This window comes from Carya illinoinensis, chromosome 7 (assembly GCF_018687715.1).
Source record: "Carya illinoinensis cultivar Pawnee chromosome 7, C.illinoinensisPawnee_v1, whole genome shotgun sequence".
NCBI lineage: Eukaryota > Viridiplantae > Streptophyta > Magnoliopsida > Fagales > Juglandaceae > Carya > Carya illinoinensis.
The window spans coordinates 9,391,906-9,412,095 of record NC_056758.1 but is presented as its reverse complement, the minus strand read 5'-3'; the positions used below and the strand labels follow the sequence as shown (position 1 = coordinate 9,412,095).

Sequence of the window (20,190 nt, the reverse complement as noted above, 5' to 3'; positions counted from 1 at the left end):
CATGGATGTTGTGTTGTGAGTGATTGGTGAACCACTCGATGTAGGTGGCACAGGGAGGGGGTTGTAAGGTGGTAAGCTGCCACCCACATCAACCATGTTCCACTAATTTTTTTAAGCAATGCCCTCTTTGGTTTAGTTTGGTTTTATTTTGTATTTTTATTTTAACAAAATAGGATGGGAGGTTTGCTCACCAGATCACCTTGAGATCCCTAACTGTCATAAGACCATTTTGGATATTAAAAGTATTTCATCTTATCTCATATTATCATTACAACTTTATAAAATTTTCACATAAAGTATAATAAACAATTCAACTATTTCAAATTTTAAAACAATAATAATATTAAAAAATAATATTCTAATAATATTTTATTCATTTTTTAACTTTCATCTAAAACTATTTTATCTCATCTCACTATTCAAACCGCACCTATTGTCTTTGACACGTAAGATTCATCTTGTGTTCGGGTACCACTATTGAATCATCAACGCTCATTGACGGTCCAAACCATTCGAACGAAGCACAATAATAATTCCTAACATGTCAATCAATTAAGATTTATTATAATTTTATTAAAATATTTTAAGATTTATTAAACATTGAACTTTTCTTACTCTTATTACTATTTTCAATAATAATTTATATTAGACTAAAAATGGATAAATTGGGATTTAAAACTCTTAGTGTAAATTTGATATGCTCATGTTTATCTAAATTAGAGTCATTATGTACAGTAAACCTTGTAAAGATATTCGTATACTTATTGCAAGAAAAACATTTTAATCACAATAATGTTTGAGTTTGACACTCATAAATAATAACAGAATTTTAACCATTATGAATGAATTAATAGTGTCATTGAAATTCCTCCTTTGGAAGTAAACCCCAACACACAAAAGGTTCCTTCATTTTTAAATTCATAATTTAAACCATTATGAATGTACTAATATTGTCTTTGAAACCCCTCATTTGGGATTGAACCCTAACACACAAAATGTTCCTAACACACAAAATGTTCCATCTAATTTTAAATCATGTGAATGAACTAGTTGTTTCACTTGAATTCTCATTTTATAGTAAACTCTGTCATACAATGTGTTTCCTTCAATTTAAATTATGTGGATGAATTGGTTGTCTTACTAGAATTTTCCTTTGGGAATAAGCTCAATATAAAATGTTTATTCTAATTTTAAATTCTGCGGATAAACTAGCTGTATCATAAGAGTTCTTCTTTCCAATTTTAAATTCAATAGATAAACTAACTGTATCACCAGAATTCTCCTTTAGGAGTAAGTTCTAGCAACTCTCCAATCTTAAATTATATGGATAAACTAGCTGTATCAATAGAACTTTTCTTTAAGAATAAACTCTGGTATAAAAATTGTTACCTCAACATCACTCATTATATCACAGATCCTGTCATTTTCTGTTATTACCCATGATATAATAGAGTTAATTATTTTTTATCCAAAATCAAATAAGGTTTTGTACCTTTGGGCAACCAACCCTTCCTTTAATTATGGTACAAAGTACTCACTCCATTTAAAACGAACAATTATATATATACACACATACATATAGCCAACCATACAATAAAATTCATAAGAAACAATAATTTAGAATTTTATGACTAATAGCCATAATTCATGTCCAAATAACTCATACATTTATATGGCTTACCATATAGTAAAATTTATAGGAAACATTAACTAGGAATTTTATAACTAATAGCCATAATTCAACTCCAAATAATTTATAAATTTATATGACTTACCCTATAATAAAATTCATAAGAAATAATAATTAAAAATTTTATAACTAATAGCCACAATTCAAGACCACATAATTTTTATATTTGTTAAATAATAAAGGACATGCATTGAGAGAAAGAGAGAGAATTATTTTTTTCACAATTATGACCTACTTTGCTAGCCAATAGCCTGTATAACATATTTTTTTAATTACGGTCCTAGGCTAGGCCTAGTTTACGGGCTCCCTATTTTGGCCCTTTTCCTTTGATATTCTTGGACTAGGCCAGACCTACGGCCCAAACTATATTGGGCTTGAAAACTCTACCGGTTCAGCAACCCATGACCTGATTCTTTTTCTCCTTCACCCTCATGCAGCCGTTGCACCAAATAAGAGTTCGCAACCTTGTTTTGGTGCAATTGTGGATGTTGTTGTTGGCAAGGAGATGCCAGCAAGACATTCACGGCCTCCTCTCACCATTGACGTCCATCTCCCTTCTCCCTTTTTTCTCCTTCCCTACGTTGCCTATATATTGGACTTTTCAATCCTTTGTGACGCCTCCATAGAGACATCGAAGATGAGGTTTTCGGCCTCCTCTTGGCACCAGACCATCATCACTGTTTTTTTTAATAAGCTAAACAAAATAAATAGAGGCACGACCACCGTCCTCATGCTGCCACTGCCACTGGTCACAGCAGCTCTTCTCTCGCTGTTTTCCGTTGAATTGAAATAGAAAAATTCTCTCAACTCTTCCATGCTGTATGGATCAATTCTCAATACGTATGTAAATTTATAAATGCATGAAGTTTAAATCTAAATCATATGATTTACATAAATATGTAAAACTAAATCACAATTTATAAATTTACACCAATATTCTATTTTATTGAAACCATAGAATATATATAACCTTTAGCTCTTATACCACATATTAAATATTTTAACATGAAACATTAATGTTTGGATGTTCAATTTTCTATGATCCGTAATAAAAAATAATAATAGTTAGAAAATGTATATTCTTCATTTACAATTTGATGAAAAATCTGACCTGATAATGAAAGAATGATCATCCTAATAACTTGACCTCTGAGGATCTCTTCATGACTAGAGGCACAATTATATTGTATTTGAGAAATCTTTTAACCCTCTCAATACTTAAATAGACTTCTGACCATCATAAAATCTAGAAGTATGTGTCCCACTATAACTTATTAATTAGGGGATGTATTTGAATTAGTACAAATCTATAGGGATATGGCGTGTAGGACATTGAATTTTAATAAAACCCTAATACACAAAATCTCAATAATTTTTTTTGTAAAATCAAAGACCCTAATTCCTTAAGTATGATCCGCTTATAGCCTCCCGTTTCTTGGAAGCATTGGTTATCCAGCGATTACGGTGAAATCGCCGGCGTTTCTGATGTTCAGAGATGAAAAACAGTATTGGTGAATGGTGAGAACTTGTGTTGGTGCAGTGTTTGTTAACGCCAGAGAAATGGGTCTCTTTAATCTTGGGATCTCTCTGGATAAGAACAGACTTGGATTGAAGTCATCTTGGAGTCCTTACTAGTAAGTCAGTCTTCAATTAATGTTGTGTAGATGACACGTCCTCTCTTTCTTCTGCAATTATTTTTTAGTCTTTACTCTTTCATGATGATTGTGTTTGCTACCGCAACTATTACCCCCTTCGTATTCCAAGAGCATTATTATTGAATTATGAAAAAATTTAATTATAAGTATAATTATATATTAATATGTATATTAATTTAATATAATTGGTCAAAAAGTAGATTTTATTAAAAATAATATTAATTTAAATTTTGAATATAAAGGAATCAGTATTAGTATACAGATTAATACACAACTTTATTTGTATGTAGCAAAACTCTTAGATTATATATATATATATATATATATATATATGTAAAGGACACTTTTGATGAATAAAATATGAATTTAGATTTTGACTCTGTCATTCACATAAATCTTCACATTGGAATAGTTATTTTTTTCATTATATAACAATAAAATAATATGAGATGAATTTGACTTTGATTATTCACATAAGATCTCCACATTAAATTATCAATTTATTCATTATATAGTAATGAGTAATTAATAATTACAAAAATATTTATTTATTTTTAATTATTAATTTATTTTATTTTATTATATTTTACTGTTCTACCTATTATATGTTAATTAGTAATTATATTCTAATTAAATTATCTAAATATTTATGGATGTAAATGGAGAGAAGAAAGGGAGTGTTATAAAAAAATAATAAAATATATATTTGGTCTTTAAACAGTTGGCATCAAATTTGAATTTAGATTTACATATACTATAGCTCAAAATCAAATTATTTGAGTTTACATAATCCATTATGAGTATTTTTTCAAAAAAGTATAATATTTTTACATATTGATATTCTAATGAGAGTGTTCTAATACTGCTAAAAGCCAAACCAAGAAAGAAGATAGAACCAGTTTCATACACCTTGCTCATCCTTCAAGAAAATACCATTGTATAACAACTCCTTTGCTGCTCCATTAATGGGTGGATCTCTCTCCCATAAGCATATTCAATACTCCTCTTCACATCAAAAATTGTGTTAAGAGGGCTGAATCAGAATAACTCTTTTATCTCCTAGCTAGTAGCCAAGGACTTCACAATAGTTCTCATTTTTCAAAAGCTTGGTATGTGGGCATTGGCGGCAAGAGGGTGCCTTGCCTCCGCGATTGTCCTGAGGAGGGTGGACTTTGACGGTTAAATCAGTTATTTTTATCAAGATGCGTACAGAAAAACACAAGTTGCCTCAATAGTATTTAACACGTAGTTGCAATTAACGGGATCCAGACTGTGAATTGAGCTTGCAATTTCCTCAGTGGGCCGTTGTGTGGGTTGTTATTGGGCTTAGAAATACTCACCCAGTACTATAGTGGGCCTTTTTTTTTGTTGGTCTGTATCGAGAAATATGGATGATCCAATACTCCTTGCTGTTAACTGATTATATATTGATAAGTGAAAATACCAAAGCACCACATGCTTTTAACTACATGGATATCATCTATTCCAAATTTTAGGGGTTTAATCGATTCGATTCCATCAGTCTTAGAGGCATTTTTTTAACCGGACTACTTCGGTCAGTGGAGTCCTTAAAACCAGACCAAATCGATTTATATCGCTCTTAGTGGGTCTTGTTAGGGTGATTTGGGTTGGGCCTTTAACTTTGGGTTGCTTTGCTTTTTTGGCCCACATGACAAAAATGAGCTGCAAAAATGGGTCCAGTTACATTTTAAGCCCACTAATTATCTCATACTTAATATAATTACATTTTTCATATTAATTAAACTTTGACAATTCATATTTTAATCATTAAGCATATAAGTAAGGATTTTATTAATATTAAATATAAATGCGGTCAGATTATTACATCATTATTGTTTTATAATATGTATAAAATATAAACAAAGTATTGAAAAAAATATGTAAAATATATTATATAACATAATAAAAAACTCACATTTATATGGAGTTCTTTTCTCTCTGTTCTCTATTTTTCGTCCACATTGTTTACTCTATTCTTCTTCATTCGAACATCTTTTGAGAGAGTCAAACCAAAGTGGTGCTGAATAGAAACCATTCCAACAAAAAGAAGGGGACGTGGGACAACTTATTTTCATATATTAGCTGTTTGGTAATGGGACAACATAAGGGTACAAAACGTCGAGGGTTCAGAAGTAGCACAGCTTGACACAACCAATCACATTGATAATGAAACTCCACGATTAAATAGAGGACCTCTTTTAACTAAGTAGTAAAGGCAAAGAAACATGCATATAGCATAATATATAAGAGGAGCTGCCTGCACTCTGCAGTAGTACTCTTAAGCAAAGATCTCCTCAATAGGTTTGGCCTCCAACTTGGCTTTCTCTGAATCCTGCAATTGCTGCTGCTGCTCCTCCTTGGCCAGCTTCTTTAGCCTGGCTAGCTCAAGGTCCTTGCTCATCTTCCTCCTGTACATTTCTGCAAAAGTCATGGCCTCCAGAACTGGCTTCTCTCCCTCTCTGATCTTCAGAGGGTAAACTGTTGCATCTGGTGCTGGGTTCTGGAATGTGGCTATGGACAATCGACTGTAGTTTGAGTTGACCACTGCTTGGTGATCAGCGTTCTTGAACCTCCCGTTACTCAGATACTGCTCATAAAAAAATAATGATACAAGTGAAATTCAATCAATTTCTTATCTGGAAAAAATTTAGAAGAAAATCTATGTGCATCCACTTCCATAGCAGCCACAAGACCAAGTTCATATCCATCCAGTTTTTTTTTTTTACATTTTTTTCTTCTACTTATATTGCAGCAAGAAATATCTGAATTAAGCATCCTAAATTAGCAGAAACAATGTTGTATAGTTTCTAAGCATAATCCCAACAAAATTAGTATTCTTTGATTATAATCAAGCAAGATTTTGGCTTAAAATGGCATTGCCATATAAAAATAAAACTAGCACCAATATTTTTTTAATTCTCGATGGATCACTTACATGCCCATGGTCTCCAAGATTGACGACGAAAGCTCCTTCAACAGGCTGAACAGTGATCCAAGTCTTGCCGCCATCCCTGGTGGCCTGAAGCCCACCCACCTGGTCTTGCAGCAACAGAGTGATGGTGCCCGGATCTGTGTGGCGCTTTAGCCCAAGTGTGAGGTCTGGCTGTGGACATTTTGGATAGTAATTAACCACAACCTTTTGGTCCATATCCACGCAAGCCTTGGTCAATGCTTCCTTCTCTAATCCCATCGCCTCCGATAGCACTTCCAACAGCTTGCATGCCAGTCCCATCAATCTGTCACTGTACTCCTCCGTCACCTTTCTCCACCCTTCTGGCTTGTCCGGCCACCTCGAATAGTCTCTGGTCCTAATTGGGTATGAGAAATATGTGACAATTTCACGCCAATCTTGAACTGCTTCTCCCTGCAGCAGAAGATCAAGTTTAGAGGGTCTCGAAGTTTTTGGTTGCACAGACATATTTACAATATTCAATTTAGAGGCCAAAGAAGGGTTTTAGAGCTTTACTTGCAGATGGCTTGAGACAATGAAACCGCCCTTCTTGCCGCCGGACATGTCGAAACGAAGCTTTTCCTCGGGAGGCAAGGCGAAGAAATCACGGGCAAGACGTGTCATGTCGGAAATGAGACTGGCATCTACGCCATGATCGACCACCTGGAAAATACCCCAGTCCTCACAGGCCTCGACGATTTGCTGGCAAATCTCGGCCCTCCGGCCATGGACTTCGTCGATCCCGGCAAGCGAGATGATGGGGATTTCAGTGCTGAATTCATTGTAAGCAACTTTCGGACGCTCATCTTCGTCACGAACAAAGCTTGCCTGAAGGGTCTTCTCCCCCGCTAGAGCCGTGAGAGTAGTTGGGGCCATTTTGCAGGAACTGAATTGAGTTGCAGTCTCTCTCTCTCTCTCTCACACACTATTTTTCTTGGTTAATTGCGTGGGGTGGGCGGGTTTTTGGGTTGAATCAATGCGTTCTGAATGTGTGTAGCTTTGTCGGATGGTTGAATACTTTCTTGGGGAATTGATAGACTTTTATATGTACAGAAAAATGGGTGCATAGAAGAAGAGTGGACGGTTTTAACTCGTGCCAGTCAGCTCCAACTACCACCAGATCCTCGTGAGTGGCTACTCTTTCCACGTCCATAACTACCAAACCTAATTAATTCCTTTTTGTAGTGTTCTAGACCCTCGTCTACTTGTAATTCGTTGCAGCATTCCTCATTTCAGGATGTTCTGTCATTTTTTTTTTTCTGAAAATAAAAAATTTAGGCTTTATATATATATAGTTGATTCTCACTTAAAAAAGAATGATTTCCGCATACAAATATTTTGAAAAAAGAATATAAAAATACTTATTTATTGAAAAAATAATTTTACAATCTAAAATATCGTATCAATAAATGAATTTATTTTTATAGAATATTTTTACCATAGTAATAAATATATGTTCTAATTAATGTTTGTCGTTTTTTAAAAACTAACATTAAAAAGATTTTCTAATATTGACACAACTCAAGACTGTTTTATTTTTAAGAATTAGAAATTTATGGAAGAGGCGCGATACAATAGTAAAGAAATTATATAAAAATAATCTTATATATTGATGTAATTTCTTATAATTCGTCAAATTTATTATATAATAAAAATAATTTTATAATATAATAAATCACATTAAATCATATTAAATTATATTAATTTGTAAAATTAATTTTATGTAATAACTTTATAGTTAGAATATTTCTTTTTATGAAATAGGCAACGTGTGAACCTTCTCTCCACAAAACCTAACTAACTCCAAATATCACCATTTTGATTGCCAGGCGGCGCAGCAGCAACCCCCACTGTTAACATCGTCGGGCGACCCCTACAATCTGCACGGCTTCTCCTAGTATCTCTCTTCAGAAAGCGAAGTCCTCTTTTTATCAGAATTATAGACATATTTTCTTTTATCTGTATTATTATTATTATTATTATTATTATTATTATGAAAAATATTATTTTCAAATCAATACGTAAAGTACATCGAATAAAATATTTATATGATATAATTTAATTTAAAAAGTAAATTTTATAAAATCAAGTCTCATACTTTGATAAAATATTTTTGATATCTAGAAGATTTGGTAGTTTGATACGACTCTTTTCTTAATTGTATTTCACAAATTATTTAGGTTGATTAAACTCACTTCATAAACTCTGTACTTTTATAAAATTCTGTCGTGTCTGTTAAGTAACTTGTAGTAGTCTTCCCTGAAAACATCAAGCGGTGGACCATACATGATTTAGGAAAATGTTAGATCCCCGCTGGGAGCTACCGCTCCCAGTTTTTTTTTTTTTTAGTGATTAAGTAAAAATTATTTAATATTATTATGAATTTTTTATATTATTTTAAATGTTTAAAAACATTAAAAAAATGATGTGAAAAAAGAAAAAAACAAAATTTTTTGGCCTAGCGAGAGCTCCCATCGGGAGCCCCAGCAGTGGCCCTAGCACTACCCCATGATTTAAGACAAGAAACCGATATTTCACCAAAGGAGAGAGTTATCCCTCATTTTGACTAAATTATCGCTCTTAATTTATATATATTCTGGTTTTTCTTTATTAGATTAGTACTGTTATTGATTACTATTGTTTCCAGCTACTTAATTATAAAAAATACTCTAACAATAAAATAATTATATAAAAGTAATCTCATAAATTAACGTGATCTGATGTGTTTTATTAAATTATAAAGTTACTTTTATTATAAAGTAAATTTGACGGGTCATGTAAAATTATGTCAGTTCGTAAGATTATTTTTATATAATCCCTTTATAATTATAATACTCCTCTTGCTTAAAATACAAATACGGCCACATACCCAAAAATAATGTAAATTCCAGCATTTTAAATATAATAAAATGATAAAGTCTAGTTGTAAATATAACTGTGTATTAATATATGCATTAATCTAATGTGATTGATCAAAAAATAGATTTTATTAAAAATAACGCTAATTTAAAATTTGAATATGAAGGAATCAATATTGATACACAGATTAGTACGTAACGTTACTTGTATGTAGTAAAATTCAAATAAAATTTAAATACTGCATGCATTTATCTCTCTATGTTGTAAATAATAATTATTCAAAAAACTTCTGCGGATAAACATTTAATTCAATGATATATATTTAGGTTGATTAAATATTAAGATAAATTTTTGGGGGTAAAATATGATATAATTTATAGTTTTTTATTTTTTGTTTTGACTGTTCGGTATAATCCAAAGTAGCAATGCATGCATCTGCACGTGGCATTCACCTAACTTTTACCAGCTGAGTTTATAGATTAGAGAGATGCACGTGACCACCAAGCGTTCTGTCAAGGTTGCGTACAAGTACAAGCTTTGAATATGACTTTGTAATCGGATAGTATATATTATTATTTTTTAATTATATCTTTAATCAATAAAAGTAATTGGGGTTCATATTTCAACGAATTAACAATTAAATATTTCGGACACATTTAAGGACTATTACATTTTATAATGTGTTATTAGGTAATTAGAGATTATTTATTATATTTTATTTATAAACTTATCATCTAATATCACATCATAAGATGATCAGAAGATGATAATAATTGAGATGATGAATATATTTTTTCAGTTAAATATTATGTATGGCTAGTTATTAAAGCTAGCTCGTTTAAATATTACAAATATTTTAAAATATTCATAAATAATAGTAAAATAGTTTATAAATAGTAATGAAATAGTTTAGATTAAAATATTTTACTGAGTTTCGAAAAATGAGAGAGAAAAAATTGAATAAAAATATTATAAAGTTAAAAAATTGTTTGAATATTATTTTTGTTTTAAAATTTAATTTTTTTTAGTGTTTTGTTTTAAAATTTAGAAAAGTTATAATTATTAGATATTGATTAAATGAAAACATTTAAAATTTAAAACTGAAAATTATTTTATATTTGAGTATTATTTTAAAAGAAAATATTTTAAAATACTGAAGAACAGTTGTGTTAAATGGATCTTAAATTTTGTGAGAAGCTAAATTAGACTATTAGGGAAATGTTATCCTCACAGACAAAAGCCACACTCAAAAGTCACATATTAATTTTTTTTTTTTAACTTAATGGTTAATGAAGTCTTTTTAAATGATTTTGTAATTTATTTTTTATTTTTTAAAAGATGTTTAAAGAGTTTAAAAAAGTATTTGAAAAAAATTTAAAACAAAAAGTTTAGCTTTATGGGTAGAGATTATCTCTATGGTGTAGCATCACCCTATACTTGCTTCATTTGGCAAGAAAAAGGTGGTCCTGGGTCCTGGTTAAAGATTATCCTCGAATATGACGTATCATAAAAGAAAGGTCGTGCGGCACATTGTTTTAGGGAAAAGTCTTCTTACAAACGAGTTCGCCTTTCAAACCGCACACCGTTTAATAAAATAATTTTAATTAAAGATGAAAATAATTTTTAATTAAAGATAAAAATATTTTTCGTAAGATAAAAGATCTTCTTCTTTTTTCAAAATTTTTTTCTTTATTTATTTTTCAATAAAAAGAACTATATCAGTCTTAGTACGCAAGCAAAACCGCTTGTACCTATTGCAGGTTGGTATGTTTCTTACATTCTTACATTCTCAACGTCGACCAGTTTTTTCTTCAGCTCCTTCTCCTTGCTGAAAATTTCAGTGTGAGTTTCACTTGGGTCCGACAATGGGTATTCATGGCCATCTACCCATTTGAAATACTTACAATATGATAATCCCTAGAATTTTATACACATTTGAAGCAAAAAATGTTAGATGAACATCAAAAAAATAATTTAACTAAATTTGAATTTAGTTACCTCTTTGTTGTACTTTGGACAACTTAAGAATGGTCGCCCTAGATTATGTTGAGTATTTGAGTATCTCAGTTGGGCTTCAATCTCACAGAAGCATTTCGGATGACCCCTCTTTTGTTTGGCAAGAGATGAAGAAGACGTTGTCGTCGATGATGACATATTCTCAGACTTTAAACAATGATGCCAGAGCTCTAGTAGAGATCAAACTACAACAATCAGCTTCTGTTGTAAATCCCGATTATGAACTTCGAAAAGCAGGGGCTCAGTTTTGAGGCATGGAAAAAAGAATACAAAATTAGATTATAGGAGACAAAGGCAAAGCTACAAAATTAGATGAAAAATTTCTCTCGGTCAGTCTATGAATGCTTGTTAAACTATCTCACATCTGTGCGTGGGAATGAACATTCGGCTGTGAGTACTTATTTTCAACTTATGATTGTCCAATCTCTTATGTAAAATACATTTACAATTTCCTCCTATCCTATTTTACAATCAACCAATATAATTTCTCTAAAAATAATTTTAATTTTATAATTTATATTAAAAAAATCTATTCATGCTTTTTTAGTCATCTTCTCATACAGTGTTAATTTTATATTCTGAGATGATGAAAAGATAATAATATTGATGAGTAGTATTATTCAATTTACTCATATTTTTATTTCATCCCAACAATGATATCAATTAGAGTAAGCCAACTCCAAAGTATATCACCTCAAACTAGACATAAGTTTAACACCAAAATAAACAATAATATCGGCATGTCCAAGAGTAACTTCTCCAATTAAAACTTCCACACCCAATTCACCAAATTAATGTGCCAACTTGCATGAACAATATAGGTCTCACATGCAACTCCTCTTCTTCATCATCCTCAGCCCACTACGTTCATGTTTTGCATTAATGTCTTAAAAATTGGGTTCCTAATTCCTAAAAATTTCTCTTCTAATATAGTGTGTACCCAAATCTACCCCAAATCTTAAAATCATCCAAGCCATCAGGCTAGGATTCAAGGACAACTTCACTTTGTGTCATCAAAATTCTGAAGTTTATAAGTTCTAACAAGGCATTGAACAAGATTATTCTTCTTCCAATAAAGCCAAACCTACTAATCACGGGCAAAACTGAAATTAGCAAATTGTTTTTGTGACCTCTTCAGCAGAGCAATATAATGCTTCAACTAGGCCCAAATTCTTTTTCTTGGGACAAGATCTGGTGATTTCCAAAATAATGTGGACAATACAGACCACACTCAAATCGTTTCCCGAGTTCAACATTTTCGGAACCCTGCACCTTCAAAAATCTACTGGGATTCTCGAAATGCAAAAGAAGATGAACTTCTAAACAGTAGGAAGACCAAGTTGACAACGTGTACCTCAACAATGGACGCAAGGCTTCTGGAATCGCCGACGAGAGAAGTGCGAAAGTGAGGGAAATTTCTTCGCTCGCTGACCAATCGGTTTCGCACGACCTGCCTTCAAATGGGTGTTTTCTGCAGCGTGAAGGTGCACCACATATCTGGTTTTGAAATGGGTTTCGCACGAGCTGGTTTCAATGGTGAGATTTCTGGTTTGAAATGGGTTTCGCACGACCTGGTAGATCTATTGAAATTTCTTGTTTTGAAATGGGTTTCGCACGACTGGTTTCAATGGTTAAATTTCTGGTTTTTTCAAATGGGTTTCGCACGACTGGTTTCAATGGTTAAATTTCTGGTTTTTTCAAATGGGTTTCGCACGACTGGTTTCAATGGTGAAATTTCTGGTTTTCAAATGGGTTTCGCACGACCTGGTAGATCTATTGAAATTTCTGGTTTTGAAATGGGTTTCGCACGACTTGAAATGGGTAGACCTGGTTTCAATGGATTTATTTCTGGTTTTGAATTGGCATTCGCACGAGGCAAAACGATAAGCCCCGGTGTCATCCTCGATGTGGTGCGCAACGCACCGTTTCATTAATCGTGCCACGTGGACGGCGTGTACGCGAAGGGTACGCGACGCAGTGTGCAAATAGCATTTTTCTTCTTGTCTATATATAAAAAGGAAAATGCTAGATCTCCGGATATCCCATTGGGAGCTATCACTCCCATTTTTTTTTCTTAATGATTAAGTAAAAATTATTTAATATTATTGTAAATTTTTTATATTTTTTTAAATATTTAAAAACATTAAAAAATGATATAAAAAATAAAAAGAAAAATAGAAATTGTTTTTTTGCCTAGCTGGAGTTCCCGACGGAGCCCCAGCGGTCGACGTAGCACTCTCCTAAAAACACTTCAATGAGTTTGTACGACATAATTTTATTTGTACGTTTATTTATTTTAATAACAAGAAAAATCATATATACAAGTCCTAAGCCTACAAATTTTATATAAATTATCTATGAAAGAGTAGACTCTACTGTACAAAGTGTTAAAAAAAAAGTGTGGTTTGTAATGTGTATGGATGATAAATAGCAAAAATTCAATAAAATTTTTATTATTTTCTTTTTCTTTTTTGGTAAAATCACATTTTATTTGTAAAATTATTAACGTCGTCACTTAACATCCCCATTTTGAGATAAAAATTACAATTTATATCTTTATTAAAATCTAATCATTAAGATATATATATATATATATATATATATATATATATATATATTTTATATATATAAAATGCAAGAAATCTTGGCCCAACAGTCCTTATGGTATGGTCTATTTAGATTTAGAGCCTATTTGAGATTGCGATGAGAGGTCTAAAAAGTATGATTAAACGGTCTAAAGTGTTTACTTGACAAAATTTACCTATTTGATAGTTTTACATCAAAGTACTTCTAAACTAAAAAAAAAAAAAAAAAAAAAAAAGAAATTGAAGTTTCAACAAAAGCATCAAAGACTTTGATTCAAAGTGATGCGTTTTGTCAAAAGTACTTTAGAAAAAGTAATTCCTATTTTACTATGCTATGTAATGGAAAAAATGACCCTCATCATTTTAATGTAATGCCAATTTTGTCTATCAATATTTTTTATTCTTCTCGTATCATCTACTGAAGACTTTTTCCATTAATATTTTTCATTATTCTCGTATAATCTTCTCTTCAGTTACAAGAAGTCCTCTTATCTTCACTTATGCATAGTTGAAGAGATTTTATTTTTCATTATAATTATTGAAAAATCTATTAGACTATTTTCGTTATTATTTTATTATAATATTTGATTTCTATCAAAGATATACCATTTCCTGTCATTTTTATCTCAAAAAATAATTTTTTTATTTATTTCCAAACAAATATAATATTTTAGAAAGCATTTTAGACATATAGGTCTTAAATACTAAATAGCTTTTTAATAGTAGAGCTTATTACGTTAAACTCTAAGCTATAAGTTTTAAGCAATATTTTCAACCACAACTCCAAACATAAAACATGCACTTAGAACCTATGTAATTTTTCTTTATTACAAAATATAAACGATTTGGTATTGAATTAAATACAAATATAGTTTTTTTAAGATAAATTTTTATTTATAAAAAAATCTTATAAAAGTAAATTTACAAATTAATGTAATTTAATGTGATACGTCATAGTGTAAAATTATTATTCCTAAAACTAGATATATATGATGCATCTCATCAAATCACTTAAATTTATAAATTTATTTTCAAGAGATCATCCCCTATCGTCTGTTAATATTTACTTCCATCAGTGTTAACAGGAAAAACTATAAAAACACTGCAACTTTTGTCTCTCTTCTTGATTTTATTTCATATAGAGCGAGTTTCTTCTCTGTTCTCCTTTGGAAAATAGAGGTAGAGTGAGTGGTAGTATGTGGGATTCACGTTTTGGGAGTGGAATAGTGGTGTAAGAGATGGATGATCCTGAGGATAAATGGGGTAGGCTAAAGCTTACAGACAAGGAAACAAATATATTAGGAGGAGATGGACTGTTAGAAACAGAGAGGAAAGGAGAGCGTAGTCTAGTGGGGAAATGTGTATGGATAAAGTTATTGGGAAAGAGATGATCGCAGCAACTATGTCGAAGGTCTTGAGGATTAGTAAACCAGCATTGTTCCATGATTATGGTCCCAACATGTACACAATAACCTTCGCGACCCATGCAGATAAACAGAGAGTGTTGGAGGGTAAACTATGGTTGTTTGACAATTCCGTATTAGTGCTCAAGGCGTTTAATGGGTTTACTCAATCGAGTAAAATTAATTCCAAAAGCGAAGAGTTTTGGATTCAGCTCCATAATCTAGTGTTGGCATTCATGTATAAAGAATGTGGTGAATAGATAGGGAATTCCATAGGCAATTTAAGCGAAGTGGATGCATCAAAGGATGGGATTGGATGGGGTAAGTTTTTTAGGATAAAAGTGGAATTGATGTTGAATAGGGCTTTAACCAGACGACGTACTCCGAGTGTGAATGGGGAGAAGGCTTGGGAGAAGGCTTGGATCCCGATAAAATAAGAAAAACTTCCGAGGCTATGTTTCGATTGTGGCTGCTTGATACATGGAGCTGGTGGATGCTTGGGTGAGAAGTCTATTGAAGCTCAACAATTCGGTACGTGGTTAAGAGATGAAAGAATGTTTATGAAACATGGCCAGGGTTGAGCGGACCTGCTGTGAACAAGGCGTTTGATGAAGGGCACAAGATGTACAGTGAAGAAGCAAGTAGTTGGTGGGAAAACAATGGAGGGGGTGAGGGGTCGAAGCAGGTGAGAGTGATCAGTGGAGCAGTGGCAAGTGGGAAAAACTGTTGGATAAAAGATAATCCAGGGACAGTTCCAGATTTGAGTTAAGATAATGATGAAAATTTTGGATTTGTTGAAATTGGGAAGTTGGTGCATGAGGAGTTTTTTGAGGTACGAAGGGAGGGGAGGGTTGAGTTTGAAAATGGGGAGGAAGAGGGAAATGTTTTCGGCTTGGGCCAGGATATTGAACATGCTGCTGTGGTGCAATCAGAGATAACAAAACAAAGTGGGTAGGCTGCACAAATAAGTCCAGTCCATTTGAGTATAGTGGAGGTAGTAACTGATACCAATCATCCAACAAAGGATAGAAACATGGTTAAAAATAAAAGTAAGTGGAAGATACAAGCCAAGGACAAAAGTAGGCATGCTTCACTTGGGAGAGTGATGTTATCTAAAAAAAGAAGTCTGAAAGATGAGGATGATGAGTTTGAGTTTGTAGAGTGCAGAAAGAAACTCAGGAATGATGGTAATGACGAGAGTGTGAATGCAGATGATCAATTGGCATAGGCTGCTGAATAGCCCCGGCAAGAGCCATGAAAACACTAAGTTGAAACTGTCAGGGGGCTTGGGAACCCTTGAGCAGTTCAAGACCTTCATGGGACTGTAAAGGATAAGAAACCCGACTTAATTTTTCTAATGGAAACTAAATATAGTTCAAGGAAGTGGGATTTATTAAAGAGAATATTGAAATTTGATGGATGTTTGGTGGTGGATCTAGTAGGGAGGAGTGGGGGACTGGCACTGTTATGGAGACTGGAGTTAGGGGTGACAATACCATCCTATTCTAGGAACCATGTTAGTGCTAGAATAAAGGAGGCTGAAGGCTGTGAAGAGTGGCAGTTCACAGAATTCTATGGTCAGTTTGATGCTAGTAGAAGAAAAGAAATGTGGGACTTACTAGTGGCCTTAAAGCCTTATGATAATGTGGCTTGGATGGTGTGTGGTGACTTCAATGAAATTCTAACACATGATGAAAAACCCAGGGTAGGCCTCGAAGTGACATACAAATGGAGAGATTCAGACAAGCTTTGGAGAAGGGGGAATTATATGATTTAGTATGGAAAGGCTCAAAGTACACGTAGAGTAAAAAGCATGTCGATGATACTTTCACCAAGGAAAGATTGGACAGAGGAGTGGCAAACAGGGAATGGCTCAATATGTTTAAGAAGGGAATGTGGAAGTTCTAGTGGCAAGAAGTTCAGATCACAGGTTCTTATTGTTGTCCCATTGGCTGGAGAGAAATAGAAGGAAGGGGTTAAGATGTTCATTCAAATATGAGATGGTTTGGGGCTTTGATGAAGGTGGCAAGAAAATTATAAATGAGGAATGGAAGAAAGATGAGGCACTTGAAGCAACTTAAAGGATGTTCAAAGTCACTTATAGCAATGTAGACTGGCATTAGCTACATGGAATAAGAGGGAGTGCTCTAATACAGAGAAGATCATAAAAGAAAAGTCTTAGCTATTAAAAAAATTACAAGATGAGGAAGATCAACACCATGTTGAGGTCATAAATAGATTGCAACAAGAATTGGGTATACTTTTGCAGAAAAGAGGATATGAAGTGGAAGCAAAGGGCCAAGATGCATTGGTATAAGTATGGGGATAGAAATACAAGATTTTTTTTTTTATGCTTGTGCCACACAAAGAAGGAAGCTGAATATTATTAAAAGAATAAAAGATGCTGAGGGGATCTTGAGATCTAAGGAGGGGGAGATTTCACGGGCTTTCAAGAATCATTCCAAGGTAATATACACTACAACAGAACCAAACTCAGCAGAAATAGAAGGATGCCTTCAGGGCATTGATCAAAGGGTACCAAATGATTTGAAGTTCCTTGTACAACTATGGAAATATATGAAGCACTAAAACAAATGAGTCCATTCAAATCCCCAGGACCAAATGGTTTTGGTGCTAGGTTTTATCGGGAGCATTGGACTACTGTGGGGCCTGATGTATGTAAGGCTATTCTTGATTTTCTAAATGGGGGAAGTATGCCTTGTATGTTAAACCACACCAATATTGCACGTGTACCTAAAATTAGTGTCCCTGTGTCTGTAAATGACTTGAGCAGAAGTAGTAGGAACTTGCTATGATTTTTAAAGGTATCTGGGCTAGAAGAAAAAAATTTCTAATTGAGGAGAGATTTGATAGCCCAAGTAAAGTCATGCAAAGTGCTTTATTAAATCTGAAAATGTTTCAAGAAGCAGAAGAGGAGATAGAGAAGGAGCAACAGGTTAGAAATGGTATGAGGAGTGATGAAGTCAGATGATTACCACCACCTGAAGGCTACACAAAGATCAACTTTGATGCTACTATTAATAAAGAAAAGCAGAGGATGGGCGTAGGAACAATAGCAAGACACCATAGAGGGGAGATCCTTATTGCATTATGTGCTGCAAAAGATTTCATTGGAGAACTTGATTTAGCAGAAGCTTATGCATTACGGAGGGCCATCGAATTATGCAGTGAGCTAAATATTAAGAGTGTAATTCTGGAAGGGGATGCACAGAAACTAATAAAGGAAATAAAGAGCAGTCCGGCAACATATGCATAGATGGGACAACCGAATGACAATATAAGATTCATTCTGGATGGAAGGAAGGAATGGGAAGTGAGCTTATTTATCTTCAAAGAAGGGAATAGTGCAGCATATGAGCTAGCTAAAAGGGCATCATTACATGTGGAGGGTGAACCTTGCTGGATAGAGGAGGGTCCAATTGAGGTCTGTTCTACTGTAAGAGAGATGTTCTGTAAACAATTTTCATACGATGAATGAAATGAGTATTTTGATGATTTTTAAAAAATAAAACATAAAAAAGTTGACGGTTTCATATATGAGAAGACCTTAAAAACAGACATGGATGTATCGATGGAGTTCATCTTACTCAAGTCTGGTGAACACTCTCTCTTATCAGTTTCTCTGCCCCTTATTTTAAAAGAAAAGTGATTCGTATAAATTTTAAATAGATAAATTTTATGCTTATTTTTATAAAAAAAAAAAAAAATGGATTGCTCTAAAAAAAAAAATAATAATAAAATCTATTTTTTTTTAATAATATCTCCTTGCAATCTACGCCAAATTTGTCCATCATGAGACTGCCAATCTTCTTGCAAAGTTCCCCCAAAAAAATGCTCTCTTCGCCATAAAAATGGCGAAATGACGGTGTCAATCTTTTTATGTCCCATCAACGCCTCTCTGTGCCCGGTATCAATTATTTTTTACTTTCTTAATAAACAGTAAATATTTATATTTAAAATATTTTTTTTAAAAAGAAAATGGGACACCGGCTAGAATCGGTCACAGATTCACAGCCACCCTGGGTGGCCTGTTTCTTGGTTTTTAACAATTTTAATTTTTTAAAAATATAAATTAAATTTTATTATACAAATCTTATTTAATATTTTTTTTTTAAGAACCATTATTGAAACTAAGGTTGCAATGTGAACATCTTTGAAACTAATATGTGTTTTCGGTTAACGTTGACGACAATTAAAAAGATAACAAATGATCATTTTTCTACTTAACTTATAACATAGGGGAATATAATTTAAAAAAAAAAAACTTTGCACAACATCCTAGGGCTCGTTTGGATGGTGAGATAAAATAAAATGAGTTGAGATAATTTGTAAATAGTAGTAAGATTGTTGAGTTGAGATGAGATGAGATAGTTTTTGAAAATTGTGTATTTGAATTAGAAATTGATATGGGATGATATGAGATAAATTGAAATGATTTGTGAATAGTAATAAAATTGTTAAGTTAAAATGAGATGAAATGGTTTTTGAAAATTGTGTGTTTGGATTAATAAGTGAAACGAGATGAGATGATTATGGATTAAGAAATAATTTTAAAATAAGTGTTTGTATAAAAGAGTATCTTTTCATACGCGTTGAAATTCTCATCTCATCTCTGTAACAAAAGGCTCCTAAATCTAACAGAAATGATTTTTTCAGTCGGCAAATGCAGTCGGTGTGCAGTCGCTTTGAAAAAAGCGAATTAATATGGGACCTACATGAAAAAAAAATTATTTTTATAACCTTTTTTTATTCATTCCGTACAATCATGAAAAAAAATTATTATTTTTTATTTATTCCGTACAGCCGTTTGCATCCCGACTGCATCTAGCAAAGCCCTAAATCTAAATATCACATAGGACAAGGAGTACTTGACCAAAGCTTCTGAGAAAATAAGCAATGTGGTAGGATCTAAATAGTTTTGCTTCTTGCAGAATGGGTAAACTACAAAATGAATTTAAAAAAAAAATTTACACTTTAGGCACCCAATATT

At 32.7% G+C, this 20,190-nt stretch overlaps 1 protein-coding gene across 1 annotated transcript; it reads right to left on the bottom strand.

Moving 5' to 3' along the window:
• Positions 1-5,422: 5,422 nt before the first annotated feature.
• Positions 5,423-7,345, bottom strand: LOC122315855 (naringenin,2-oxoglutarate 3-dioxygenase). Its single transcript, XM_043132107.1, has 3 exons — positions 6,833-7,345; positions 6,302-6,730; positions 5,423-5,953 (listed from the first exon to the last, which is right to left on the bottom strand). Exons 1-3 carry the CDS (start codon positions 7,190-7,192, stop codon positions 5,645-5,647), a joined length of 1,098 nt encoding a protein of 365 aa, XP_042988041.1. The 5' UTR covers positions 7,193-7,345; the 3' UTR covers positions 5,423-5,644.
• Positions 7,346-20,190: the final 12,845 nt, after the last annotated feature.